The sequence below is a fragment of the Vigna umbellata genome, chromosome 3, assembly GCF_029865625.1.
Source record: "Vigna umbellata cultivar VRB3 chromosome 3, Vumbellata_1.0, whole genome shotgun sequence".
NCBI lineage: Eukaryota > Viridiplantae > Streptophyta > Magnoliopsida > Fabales > Fabaceae > Vigna > Vigna umbellata.
Window position 1 is genome coordinate 49,820,528 of NC_142167.1, and position 13,241 is coordinate 49,833,768.

The window sequence follows — 13,241 nt, forward strand, 5'->3', positions numbered from 1 at the left end:
AATCAATAACGTCTTTGATATTCTTATAATTTTGTCGAAATAAATGTCTCATTTCTCTTTTTTTCCAATTATTTTTCTCTTTTTATGCATTTGACAAACTACCATTTATTTAATTTATATTTTATTTTAGGAATACATTATGTTTTGAATGAATCTATATTTTAATCATTGAAATAAAAATTGTTAGCACGTATTTTATTTTTTACTAGATTAATATATACTTCTATTTTATAAGTTAATTTTATAAGATTAAATTATGTTTAAAATTTATTTAAGATGCTATAATTAATTTGTTATTTGTTGGATCTGTTATCTATTATTAAATTTTTATGGAATTATTTATTAATGTTTATTTTCAAATTCAAGATATATAAAAAAATTGGATATGTTATAAATGATGATCTGTAAAATTGTCTTAAACTTAAAATCTAATATTTAAGACACTCACGTCTAAACTTAATTTAAGATGGTTTATAAAGAGTAGTGGTCTCAATTATGTCGAAATTTTTGTGAACAAAATTGTAGTTGGAGTTCGTGAGAAAGGCAGCTCCAAAAGTCAAGCCATTGGAGTCACGCATAGCCGTGTGTTATTCCTCCCCTGAAGAATAATAGGCAGAATTCGAAATACGCCTCTTTCGGGCTAGTTTCTCAAGTCAAGGTAAGTCAAGTCAACTTGCGTGGTTCATACTCACAACACAACACATTGGTTTGCAGCTAACGGTACTATATTATGAAGACAAACCAGGATCATCGGACACAATAAAACTAAAGAAGAACCAACTGTGTTTTTTGGCTCAAGGGCCACACAATGTTTGGTTCCGTGTTTTGCTTTCATTTTCTAGTCTCTTGTTTCATGCTTCCTGTCTTGCTTGCAGCTCAATGGGAACAATACCCAGAAGATTGTCCTCCTTCTCCTCAACCATGTGGCTATCTGGGGCATATCTTCCCCCCCTTCACAACAAGCAAAGATCCAAAATGTGGGTTGCGAATAAGTGGCTGTGATGACAACAGTGAAGTCAAACAAATCTCACTGACAGACCAAAAATGGTATAAAATTGATTCCATAATATATCCAACTTTGGATCCCAATGACCTTGCCATTTTCATCCATTACCCAGATTTTGACACCGTTGTTCCAGAGCAGCCTAGGCAGCCTTTTGAGATGGATAAAGAGTATTTCAAGATCTATAACAATGTTACCTTCTTTGGATGCCTTCGCAACACCGAAAACAAAATTTCAACCCCTCCAAACATGCTTTTATACAGACACTGTCAAAACATGTCTTTAAACTACGACATGTACTTCAGTTCTTCCCATGAAGTCGACTATCCCATGCCCAACATTCCGTTCGCATGCTTACTTTTTCAGGTTTCTCAATCTGGATCCTTTTGCAATTGCCCTTCATTTACACTTTTATTTTCTATTCTCCAAATTAAATTAAACATGCCCAAAAATTGCAAAGCCTGTCCTCATGGCCTGTGTAAGTTGAAGTTTGAAGGGCAACGCCTCAATTGTGACCCACCCAGTCATTATGGACAACCACCTCGTCTTTCCCCGTCCCTGGTTTCTCCACCTCCAACGGCCAAGGCTAAGAAACTGGGTACTGTGATTAACTTTCTTTATTTGCATATATGTTGAATCACGCTAACATAGTTTCATATTTACTGTGAAACACCGGCATGCACTAATACATGACAAAGTTTGAAAAAGAAAAAAATAATAGACAAGTTCATGATCGATCGTATCTATCTATATATGCTGGGAAGTCTAGCAGTGTTAAAAATGGTGTCTTTGTGGATTAGACTTAAGTTTTATTTGTTGTATCTTTTCATTACTGACTGTTATTCTACAAGGTCACGCTGTTATACAGAGTTGTTCCTATTTAACGCGCTTTCCTCGCCCTTTTTCTTCAGCTTTATGTGTTGGAATACCAGTCCTGGTTGGGGTTTTTGCCTTGGTTGGTGTTATTCTTTTGTTGTTGAAAGGAAGAAAGAAACGTTCAGGCCTCCAAAACAAATCAAGAAACGCTTATTCTTCTTCCTTCATAAATACAACGTCCATGGAAAGTGGAGGTGTCTACTTTGGGATCTCTGTCTTCTCCTTCGACGAGCTCAGAGAGGCAACCAACAATTTTGATGAAGCTAGGAAGCTTGGAGAAGGAGGCTTTGGAACTGTTTACTTGGGTAAGAACTATACCTTCTCACAATTTTTCTTTAGAGACTATAAGTAAAGTAAATTTTTATAATATATAAAATCGTCTAGTATTAAACTTAAAAATTACCTTTTCCGTGATTCTAAAGAAAGGAAGAAAATCTGCTATCATAACTTCAAACTGCTATGTAGAATAACTTTTGGTTTTGAACGACCAGGAAAACTTAGAGATGGTCGTGAAGTTGCAGTGAAGCGCCTGTTCGAGCGCAGCTATAGGCCAGTGGAGTCATTCATCAATGAAATCCAGATTCTCACACGTCTGCGACACAGAAACCTTGTGTCCCTCTATGGCTGCACTTCGCGTCACAGCCGGGACTTACTGCTAGTGTACGAGCACATCCCAAATGGCACTGTTAGCTCTCATCTCCATGGTGATGAAGGAAATTCATGCTTTCTGCCATGGCATCTGAGAATGAAAATTGCCATACAAACTGCTAGTGCATTGGCTTATCTCCACGCTTCTGACACCATTCACAGGGACGTGAAAACCAGCAATATTCTCTTGGACAATGCGTTTGATGCTAAGGTTACGGATTTTGGTCTTTCAAGGCTGTTCCCTGATGATGTCACTCACGTTTCCACTGCTCCAAGAGGTACCCCTGGTTATGTTGATCCAGATTATCGGCTATGTTACCAGCTGACAACAAAGAGTGATGTATATAGCTTTGGGGTTGTGCTTGTTGAGTTAATATCATCTCTCAAAGCAGTTGATATGAACAGGAACAGGGAAGAAATTAAGTTGGCAAATCTTGCCATTAGGAAGATTCAAAAGGGTGCCTTTTCTGAGTTGGTTGATCCTTCCCTTGGTTTCCAATCAGATGAGAAACTAAAAATGATGATAGGTTCGGTGGCAGAGTTGGCTTTTCAGTGTCTGCAACAGGACAAGGAATTGAGACCCTCTATGGCTGAAGTATTGGAGGTGCTGGAGAGAATTCACAGTGGCAGGGATGAGCCACCGAATCAGGAGGGAATTGTCGTTAATGGTGCTATAAGAGCTTCTCAAAGCTATGCTCACCCACCTCTTCCAAACACTCTGATAAACCCACAAAACCGCCTTTTCAAAACAAACTGATAAAAGGGATCTGCAAAATACATCAGAACCTATCTTTCATTTCTATTGTTGTGCAGATTTCAACTCCACTTTGCATCATTAGACTAAACGAGTTCGTCAAATACTTGTCTTGTTGGAGTTTGATGATTCGGATGCTTACAAAATACCTTAGCTCAACATATTATATAAAAAACATGATCTGATCATACATACATATATATATATATATATATATATATACACAGAAAACGTCATCATATTTTGATAGTTGCATGTAATACTAATAACAGAGTCTTTGTTAGTTTGATGTCATTTGTTGTGACTTAGGAGAATCTTCATTAAATTTTAGATCCATTTTGTCTAGCTTAGTTTGAAATTCATGCGGTTTTTGCTCAATTGCAAATAGTTTATCCCAGAACTCATTTGGTCCATCCACCATCCTATTGTATCATGCAACACAGTTTCATCCCAAATTCAATTTGGCACTTCCATTTCCAAATGCAGCATGAACCCATTAGAGATGCAATTTGATTCTTCATATATAGTACTTCCCTACACTTAGGCGTTTAGTAATTTTGCAACAAGTAAAAGCAAAAGCTAAGAGTATATTGAAAATATTAACTAGTATCTTTAATATATCTTTAGGTATTTTAAATTTATCTAAGCATTACTTTTCCTATTTTTTGTATGTTTATGATCTATATTTTAATTTAGTCAGGATTATTAGTATGAATAGAAGGTAGAATTTATGCATTCCTCCCAAAGTTCTACAACAGGGGTGGGTCAGTACGAAACTAGTGCGTAGTAGGGTCTTCATAAACGGAATTCTCGATGTGGGACAATGGACACGCATGTTTCTCGAGTAGTTTCTCCACGTTTAGGACATCCAAACGTGATTTGTTTTATGATTTCTTTACAATTTATCTTTACGAGTTTCTTTATGTCTAGTACTTGTGTGGTGTTGAAATTGCAATTAGATAGTTATCTTTTGATGAGTATGTACATAAAAAGAATCTTAAATATTCTTAAATAAATAAGTTTTTGTAGAATAGAGTGTATTTTGGTTGTAAATTCTTAAAAATAAAAAATGTACTTTTATGTGTAAAATAAGTATAAATGTTAGTTTTGTATTTAGGCCTATTAAGTCAAATAAGGTTAGGATTGTGAGCTTTGAAAGATAAAGTAAGGAACTACTTTAAAATCATCAAACTGTTGTAAAGCCTGCTTAAAATTTAACCAAGAAGAAAAGTCAAAGTATTGAAAAGTGAAGGAGAAAAATGCATGAAAAACATGCAACCCAGGAGACAAGAAAGGCATGAAGCAAACATGTTTTTAAAAGTTTCCACATCATCAAAAGAAATTTATTAATTAAATCATTAAGAATTTAAGTGTGAGCCAAATGTCACCTTAGATACAAATGAGAAAATAAATAAAAGTGAAAAATTCATTAACTCATTGTCTTAATATTTTGGACGGAGAGTTGTGTCAATTTCTTATATGATTAGACTTTCACCTCCTCTTTGATAGACCCAACACTTATGCTTTGTTCACTTAAATAGATTTAGGGGAGAGTGATTGAGGAGATTTGAGAGAATTTGAAGGTAAATTTTTTTTATTGTTTATTTGAGTGGATTTGAAGGTAAATGAGAGTGGAGTTAGAAGTAAATTTTTTTAATTTGTCACATCAATCAAATACTACACTAATTCTTACAAACTTTACTTCCAAATTCACTCTCACTTACCTCCAAATTTATTCAAATAAACAACAAAAACATTTATCTTCAAATCTTCTCAAATTTCCTCAATCACTTTTTTTTAAATCTATTCAAGTGAACAAAGTCTTATGGAATTTTATGTTATATTGAGAATATTTGAAGGATAAATACAAAACAAACAACTTGAAGAAAATAAATTATCGTTTTACAAATATTTTCTTTTAAATAATAAATAGAAAAGAAACAACCTCAACAAGGGAGATATATTTACAGTTTGTCTTTTGTTCTGATTCTTATAAGATATACTCTTTTTTCTTGTAAGGAATTAACCTTAATAAGATAACTTCAAAAACAACCGAAAAAAAGGAGCTTTAAAAAGAGAGTTTTGAATAGAATTTATAAAAAACTTTCAAAATATTTTCACAATAAGTTTATTAGATATTGTAGGGGTCGTTTAATAATTTTAAAATAAGTTTGTAGTATTTTTGAAAATGTCTAAATCACAGTAAATACATTACTTTATATTAGTTCTTTCCAAATTTTCTGTGGTAAGTATAAGAATTTACTAATCAATCTTAACTACAAGTATTATTATCATCACATTTAACTTCTAATAAGCTCATAAAGTTCCTCTTTCATATATATCATTTTCAATTTTGAGGGACTAATAACGTTTTGTTTAGATTTGGGACCAAAATCTACTACCCCAAAATTCAAGGGCAAAAAGTTTATTAAATGCTTACATTATTAAACGCTTAAAATAAGGTTTTGATATTCCAAAATTGAATTGTATAAATTATTTTTAGTCTTGATATTTATTCAATTACTCTTAGTCACATCCCAACACACCTTCAAATATCTAATAAGATAGTTACATATTGACAGTTAATATGTAAGTAATCTCAACAACAAATTAACATATTTATTGAATATCAAATATTAAAAATACTAAAAATTAAAGCACCAATTTGAACACGAGCTAATTCAGAAAGTACCAAAAAGTTATTATTTACGAGCAAAAGAGAATAACACAAAAACCTTAAATGTAAATGGCACGTATATTCCTGCATTCTATTATGATTGAGAACATGACCTTGTTAACTTCTTTATTTCTTTGGACAAAAAGGAATGAAAATCCTCTAAGTTAGAAACTAAATGTAAACATAACTGTGAATCAATCAATGTCGTGTTAGCTGCTCTTTGTTTCCGAGAGGAATTGACGAAGCTTTCATGTTAGACTGAGACGGTGGTTGTCCCCTATCAGTGTCACTGGCTTCTGCTTTTGACTGAGCTTTGTTCAGTTCATTGGGTTTAGAAGAGCCTTGTGGATACCCTTTATCCTGGGGTACAACTCGCTGCAAAAACCTCTGTATCATCTCATAACTAGTGAATGTAATAACAGCAGATGGAGTTGTTCTTAAAAGATTCGTTGCACAACCACGATAAAACCCAGCAATGCCTTCCTTTTGAAACAACTTCTTGGTACAGTCAATAACCCCTGTATATTGTATCCCGTTACTTTTGGCCTGCCCTTGCTCTTGCAGCCGGGATCGTATTACCTGGAAATTTGAAATTTTAATTAGGATTTTTAATCATAAACATACAAATTTTCATTCATGAAGAAGTTTATTTTTTCAGAAAATTGATTTTTACATATTATAAAACTATCTTATAATGTAAATTGATATCATATTTAGTTGATATACGATCTCTAACACCTTTCCCCGACATGTACATCTCAGCGCGAAGAATTGAACCTATAACCTTTTCCACTCTTGCTTCCAACTTTATCATCAAGTCATCCTTATATTTCACCTACTTATATATTTTGTAAATTGGTTTTATCTCTAATTGATACAGAATCTATTGTTCAAAACATGCAACATGAAGTTGAAATTGCAAAGAGTGTTTCTATTCTCCCGAACAAGGGTTTAGTGATATAAAAGTGTTGGAAAGTACAAAGTTGTCACTCAAAGGAATGCTCAGGTTATGATCCATACATAGAAATTTAGCGAGAGAGGTCATACATACCTCATGTGGATAAGTCATTACAGAGGCAAACACTTTTGAAATTGATGATGCAATGGCAACACTTCCAGGACTTAGCTTATCAACAGTTGTGTTATCTAAAATATCCGAAAGTTTCATTTGATGAGCAACAAGTACAGATAAAAAAACAGAAAGACACTTATTTCAAGAACTGCTGAATGAATGAAGACTTAATTCACTAGGCATCCATGCATACCTTTTTCTGCCATGTATGACTTGATCCTTTCAAATGCTGGAAATTGAATTGCAACATGACTTATGCCAGCCAATGAAGGAATAATGCCACTGTTTCACATCAACAAAATACTCTATGTCAACTAAATACACAGAAACAGACTCAAGCTATCACACTTTCAGTTCACTATATCATTTTTTTCCCTTGGAAAGTGGTTTGATACTGTGCAGCAGTTATGACATGAAGGCTGTTTGCTTACATCTATGGACTACTCAACTTGGCATGATTTATATAAACATGGGTGAGGATCAATGAAGAAAGATGTATCATTTCAAATAGACATTTTTTCTCAATGATCCAACTGTTACCATTATATATAAAAAGAGAGCTAATTTTGATCTCAGAGAGCCAGCAAAAATTAACGGGGTAAAAGAAATTAACATGTAATCTGTTAACCACTGATCATTGGGAAATAATAGTGCAAATAAAAACAATTAGACACAAAAACAGTTTTGTCTTAAGATGGTTGCCATAATTTAATAGGCCCATAACATTAAACTTGAAACCAGGACAAAGAAACTGACCTATATAGGCCTCTTATGCCTTCCTCACGTGTAATCCTTGTCAGAGCAGACAGAACACTCTTGTAAGGAACAACATCGGGTCTCATTCCTTGTGTCTAATGGGTATCAGGAAAAAATGAATTAATGAATGTCCAGTGTTGGCAAAAACAATATGAAAAAACCACTAATGTTTTAACAGTAAACTTTATCTAAACTTACTTGAAGTCTTGTCTTAACAACCCATAATGGATTTACAGAAATTGCTGTTGCTGCTCCAGCAGCAGCAGCAGCTGTCATATGTCCAAAAGTTGTGAGTTCCTTGCAACCATCTGATAGAGTATTTCCAACAAAGAACATCAATAAAAATATAGTCTATCCATCAAATTTAAATATTAGATCTGAAGAACTTCACTTCCAAAAATCACTTTTTGACAAATTTAGTATACCAGAAGCTTAAAGAGAAAAACATAAATGTGTAAAAAGTACTGAGAATTGGGATAATATATACCACGTGAACGAAGCAGGTCTTTTAATAGCTCATAACTTGTGAAGTAAACCTACAATAAACTTAATATTATTTGAAAAAACATGAACTATGAAAAGAAAACATCATACAATTAAACAGTAAAATAAAGATAATCCATCATCTAATATAAAAAGAATACGATTAATCAATGCTCTGAAAAAGGATCCTCATGGACAAAGTAGATGCAACTGGTAAATGATTAAACACAGATTTATTTCACATATAATATGACCACACAAAGAGCATTTTTTTTCTAAAACAGATGCAAATATTTGTTTTATCTCTTGACCCAAATAGAATTGGAGATTGACATAAACACTAGATTCTATAATAAAATGAAGCAAAAAAGAAAGTTAACACATTTTTTACCAATACTTTGTTAAACCAGTGATAATGATTAATGAACAATATTAGGAAGAACCTTAGAGAAAGACTGTAACCCAGACAGGATTTTGCGGCAAATAAGAATTGATTATAAAGATCATCAGTTAATATTTCAGAACAATGGAAAAATTGTTTATAGCTAAGCCTAAAAATAAACAGAAGAGAAGACTGACATAAAAGTGGATTGTATTACAAAATGAAGCAAACAATGAAATAGAAAAAACACCTATTAAGGACACAGAATTTTGCAAACTAGTTGTAATAAATAATGTATTAGCAAGTAACTTGGTGAAGACTGTGTCACAGACAGATTATGAGACAAATACAATTTTTATGAAGATTATCATCAGATATGCATGAGACCAAGTCCTGACACAATGGGAAAGTTGCACTTTGGTGATGGGTTGGTCTTAGGTTTGAATCTGGAAGCAACCTCTTCGCATATGCAGTGATAAAGCTGCATAGATGACCCTCTCTCATACCTTTGCATTGTGGGAAACCTTTTGACAATTGACCACATTAATTATTTTTATAAAACATGACCCGTATAATAGTTTGTGTGTATGACATGAGAAGATGGGAGGTAATAATGCTTAAAGGAAGCAAAAACGGAAGCACATCCAAGGCACTGTTTCAAAAAGCCTTGAATTGCGTCTTTATCTACAACAGCCATTAGTTAGAGGCAACAGGAAAAGAAACTCACTGCCCAGTTTGGAAGTAATGCCAGTATCGTCGGTGAAAGGCCACGGTACATTCCCCTGAAGCCCTCATTCCTTACTATATTTTGCAAGCTTGTGACAATGACATTACCTAGGAGAACAACAAAAGTTAGGCTAAAACATTAATCACTTAACAAATGCTGGACATAATTCTTTCATAGAGCTATATATCATTGACAGTTTGAATTGAACTAAGATCGCCAAATTTAGACATGTTGATGACACAATCACAAAGACTAAACACTCAGAAGGATAAGCACTTCTAAAAAACCTTCGCAAAATCTTCTCAAGGACACATTGAACCAATAAACTTATGCCAATTATCAACGATTTGAAACTTCTTAATCTTAACAAAATTCAACCTCAACCACAGCATTGTCAGAGACCTATTAACTGCGTGTTTGGTTTTGCCTCATACACCCATGATATTGCGATAAATCATGAGATATGATGTAAAAGCTATAAATTGGAGCACTCTGGTAGCATAAAATGTGGAACCATACATGCAATAAGTAAAAGTTTCAAATTTCAGACCACACCAAGAGTCGCAATTGCAACATCTGAATTGCACCACTGCAATACAACACACTGGACACAATTTAAAGCCCTGCCTAAACAATCAACAAAAGACAAATACCTTTCTGCCCTTGAGGAAGGCCATGGACTTGTAGCCTAGTCTTGATCACATCCAACGGGCACACAAATGTAGCCGCTATTGTCCCTGCACAATGCAATTGTATAGTTAATCCATCAATACTGAATGTCACGCTGTAAAACAAGCCGTTCTGGAAAAGACTAGCATAGAAATGACCAAAACATCAACTGAGAATCAAAATTCACAAATTGACACAGGCCCAATGATAAAGAACCCAAAATAGGAAAAGGGTCGAAGCGAAAGTTAAATACCTGCAGAGGCACCAGCAGCAGCGTGACAAATTAAAGCCCTAATGTCGAGACTAGCACTACAAGTTTCGCCATTGCTACTCATATTAGAATCCCAAAACGCAATTTATCGAAGTCGAAGGCAAGTAGTTCCTTAGTTTGCAGAAGAAGGGAAGGGAATTATTTTCATGGCAGATCTTAAATTCTTGTTTGTTTATATACAATCTTCCAAGTTTCAAGTGTTGAGAGGAGAAAAAAAAATAAAGGTGCGATTTGGGGTTAACTTGAGAGCAGGGTTTTGTTTACGCGGCGAATGGGTCTAACGAAGGGGCTGAAACGTGTTCTTCGGGGAATGAAAAATTGCCAAGCAAAATCAACGGTCTCAAGAGTTGAAAGTTGAAAGAGAATGAGAAATTGTTGGGTTATTTCCACTCTTTTTCTCTCTCGTTGAATCGTTTCTTCTCTTTCTGGGTCCTTGGGGCGTTGAAATTCTCTTCAATTTCTCAATTAATTCACTTTAACTAATTCACTTTAAGTTCAAACAACTTGAAGCAGGGTTCCAAGGCTCAGCAAAAGAGAAACGGTGGAGAACCCACGAGGGACGAGATCTTCTAATCTTCTTTGTGAGAGAAAAAAAGGATCTTGATTCTTCTTGGCTCTTGGTTTTAATGGCTGCAATTGATGGGTCTTGAAGAAAGAAACCAGTTTTGTTTATGTTTCTTAAATTTGCAGAGACAGTAAAGGGGAAAAGCTTATTCCAGACGCCACCTGTGAGGAACACATTCAAAGAAAACTCATTCTGTCGATTTTATTTAAATGGATTACTTGCCATCGCCGCCGCAATTAATCTTTTGTAGCACCTTTATCTGTTACGGTAATACTATTAGCTTGATTCTGTGTTGAACACAAATAAGTTTACATGTGTCATTTTGTTCCAGGTGGCACATGTTGCAATAAAGATTACCCATCTAAACACACTTTTTAGCAGGATGACGATACTTTCATGATAATTTTTTTTATGATATTTTTTTTATAATATTTTAATATTACTTAGTTTAAAATTATTTTATAATAAATAATAATAATCATAAATATTAATATAAATTAATTATATAGATAGTGTTAAAATATTGTTAAAATGATTGAAGTATTGTTATATTTTTCAAAAATATGTTAGATTTAGGTTATTTTGGTCATTGGAAAGCAAATTCTGGTCTTTGTTTATCATCAATGTGGCGAAAACAGCATTTTGGTTTTATATTTCTTAAAGAAAAAAACGCTTTTAAAATTAATATATTAATTAAAATTATTAATCTATAATATTATATAAAAGACTATATATATATTAGGAGATAGGAGTAAGATTAAAAGCTTAATGCATGATGATATTATTCGTTATGATAGCTTGACTTACAGTTAATAAATATCTTTTATACAAAAAAGAGTCTTAAAAATTTTGTGAAAACTATAAGCTCCAAATATAAATTGTTAAGGGAAAAACTCAATATGGAAAAGAGTTTAGGAAGAAAAAGATAGCCAAACATGAAGAACCTTCAAATTCTAAATTTAGACATAATAAAATATGGTTTTGAAAATCTAGAAGACAACTTAAGGAAAAAAAATCATAAACCAAACCACCATACTAAAGTCTAAAAATAGTATCTGTTACAATTGTAGAAAATCAGGTCACACCGGTAAATGCTGTATATTCAAAAAGGAAATCAATAACCTTAATCTAGAATAAAAGAGAAAATTAACAGCCTTCAAGTAGAAACCTCGGAACAGGAATTTAATCCAAAATCCTCTAAAGAAAATATTAATGAAATACAAAAAAGATGAACAAGAATCATAGTATGACAACATTCCAACGGTGAATGTTTTAACAAAAAAAGCAAGATCATCTCGTATTTGAAGTAATCAAACCTTAGAACAAGTTCTTAGGAACAATATAGTAATCATGATCTAGTACCTTGTCTCTATCATGGTCTGTTTTAATATAATCTATCTACTCTATGGCTTGCTAGCAACAAGTACGATTTTAAGCCGATTCTCAAAAGGCTAGAAAAATTTACTTGTTACCATTAAGATTTCCAAATGAAAATCCACCATCACAAAAAAGAAATCAAAGAACAAGAGAAAGTCTATAACTATTTATTATCCAATTTAGAAGAATCTTCTCACTACGAAGAAGCTCTTATAAAAGATCTAGAACAAAACCCAGATGTGAGTGACTAGGTCTTATCAATCATTTAACTCATACATAAGTTTTTTTTATAAAAATAGTAGAAGACTTTATCTTAAAAATTATTACTAAAAAACACATTAAAAATTCTCTTTGTAAGTTATTCTTTTGATTCTTTCTTCAAATCTTCTTCTATTTAAAGGCTTATCAAAAGATATCCGTTAGACTTGAGTTTTTGCCTTGAATCTTGTGTCTTCCTTATCTTGTCGTGTGAAGCAATTGTTAGTTAAAATCAACTTGTCAGGCATGTTTTTTAAATACTTTGATAGAAGTAGGTTGTACTATTTTCCTGACATGACTTTTGATGGAAAGAACATTCTGTGAATATCTTCTTTGTCTCTAACATCCACTTCTAATATATTTCGAAGAGAGTAGGTGGATGTGTGTAGTAGGTGATCTACACAAAATAGAGTAGATATGCATGTAGCAGATATGTCTTTTCTCTTATCACTTTTATTTTTTTTTAACGTTGAGCATTTATTGACATTTAATGCTTGTTCAGAACATCAAAGTGTTTTTTTACGTTTTCTACCATTTAGGTAGTATTTTATCATTTAAGCTTTTCTCTTAAGATATCAATTATTTGTTAAGGACTTTATCGTTGGACGAAGTACGAGGTTTAGCTCATAGTATCATCTAGACTATTGTAAACACTTTAATATTCTGCTTCCTTCAACTAGAGCGTTTAACAAGTTTGTCCTCTACAAGTTTTTGGAATATTGA

The 13,241-nt window shown here is 33.1% G+C and overlaps 2 protein-coding genes across 3 annotated transcripts; one reads left to right on the top strand and one right to left on the bottom strand.

The window, feature by feature from the left end:
- Window positions 1-536: 536 nt before the first annotated feature.
- LOC124829960 (LEAF RUST 10 DISEASE-RESISTANCE LOCUS RECEPTOR-LIKE PROTEIN KINASE-like 1.1) lies at window positions 537-3,942 on the top strand. 2 transcript variants are annotated; one of them, XM_088110910.1, is made up of 5 exons: window positions 537-658; window positions 876-1,047; window positions 1,119-1,601; window positions 1,915-2,184; window positions 2,371-3,942. In XM_088110910.1, the coding sequence occupies exons 3-5, from the start codon at window positions 1,163-1,165 to the stop codon at window positions 3,282-3,284; spliced, it is 1,623 nt and encodes a 540-aa protein (XP_087967036.1). In that variant the 5' UTR covers window positions 537-658; window positions 876-1,047; window positions 1,119-1,162; the 3' UTR covers window positions 3,285-3,942. The 2 variants fall into 2 exon arrangements, with proteins under 2 accessions (XP_087967036.1, XP_047159503.2); XM_047303547.2 differs by lacking the exon at window positions 537-658 and having other exon boundaries at window positions 747-1,601.
- Window positions 3,943-5,958: 2,016 nt separating this feature from the next.
- NDT2 (NAD+ transporter 2) lies at window positions 5,959-11,138 on the bottom strand. Its single transcript, XM_088110912.1, has 9 exons — window positions 10,301-11,138; window positions 10,032-10,115; window positions 9,379-9,485; window positions 8,274-8,322; window positions 7,985-8,094; window positions 7,787-7,881; window positions 7,224-7,312; window positions 7,010-7,104; window positions 5,959-6,537 (listed from the first exon to the last, which is right to left on the bottom strand). Exons 1-9 carry the CDS (start codon window positions 10,380-10,382, stop codon window positions 6,157-6,159), a joined length of 1,092 nt encoding a protein of 363 aa, XP_087967038.1. The 5' UTR covers window positions 10,383-11,138; the 3' UTR covers window positions 5,959-6,156.
- Between the last annotated feature and the right edge of the window lie 2,103 nt (window positions 11,139-13,241).

Excerpts from the sequence above, each read along its gene's own strand:
- LOC124829960 (XM_047303547.2), top strand. The coding sequence starts at position 809 with ATGTTTGGTTCCGTGTTTTGCTTTCATTTTCTAGTCTCTTGTTTCATG. Across the intron at positions 1,602-1,914 it reads GGCCAAGGCTAAGAAACTGG|CTTTATGTGTTGGAATACCA; the intron begins GTACTGTGATTA and ends CTTTTTCTTCAG. Across the intron at positions 2,185-2,370 it reads CTTTGGAACTGTTTACTTGG|GAAAACTTAGAGATGGTCGT; the intron begins GTAAGAACTATA and ends TTGAACGACCAG.
- NDT2 (XM_088110912.1), bottom strand. The coding sequence starts at position 10,382 with ATGAGTAGCAATGGCGAAACTTGTAGTGCTAGTCTCGACATTAGGGCT. Across the intron at positions 7,882-7,984 it reads TTGTTAAGACAAGACTTCAA|ACACAAGGAATGAGACCCGA; the intron begins GTAAGTTTAGAT and ends GATACCCATTAG. Across the intron at positions 7,313-7,786 it reads GGCATAAGAGGCCTATATAG|TGGCATTATTCCTTCATTGG; the intron begins GTCAGTTTCTTT and ends GATGTGAAACAG.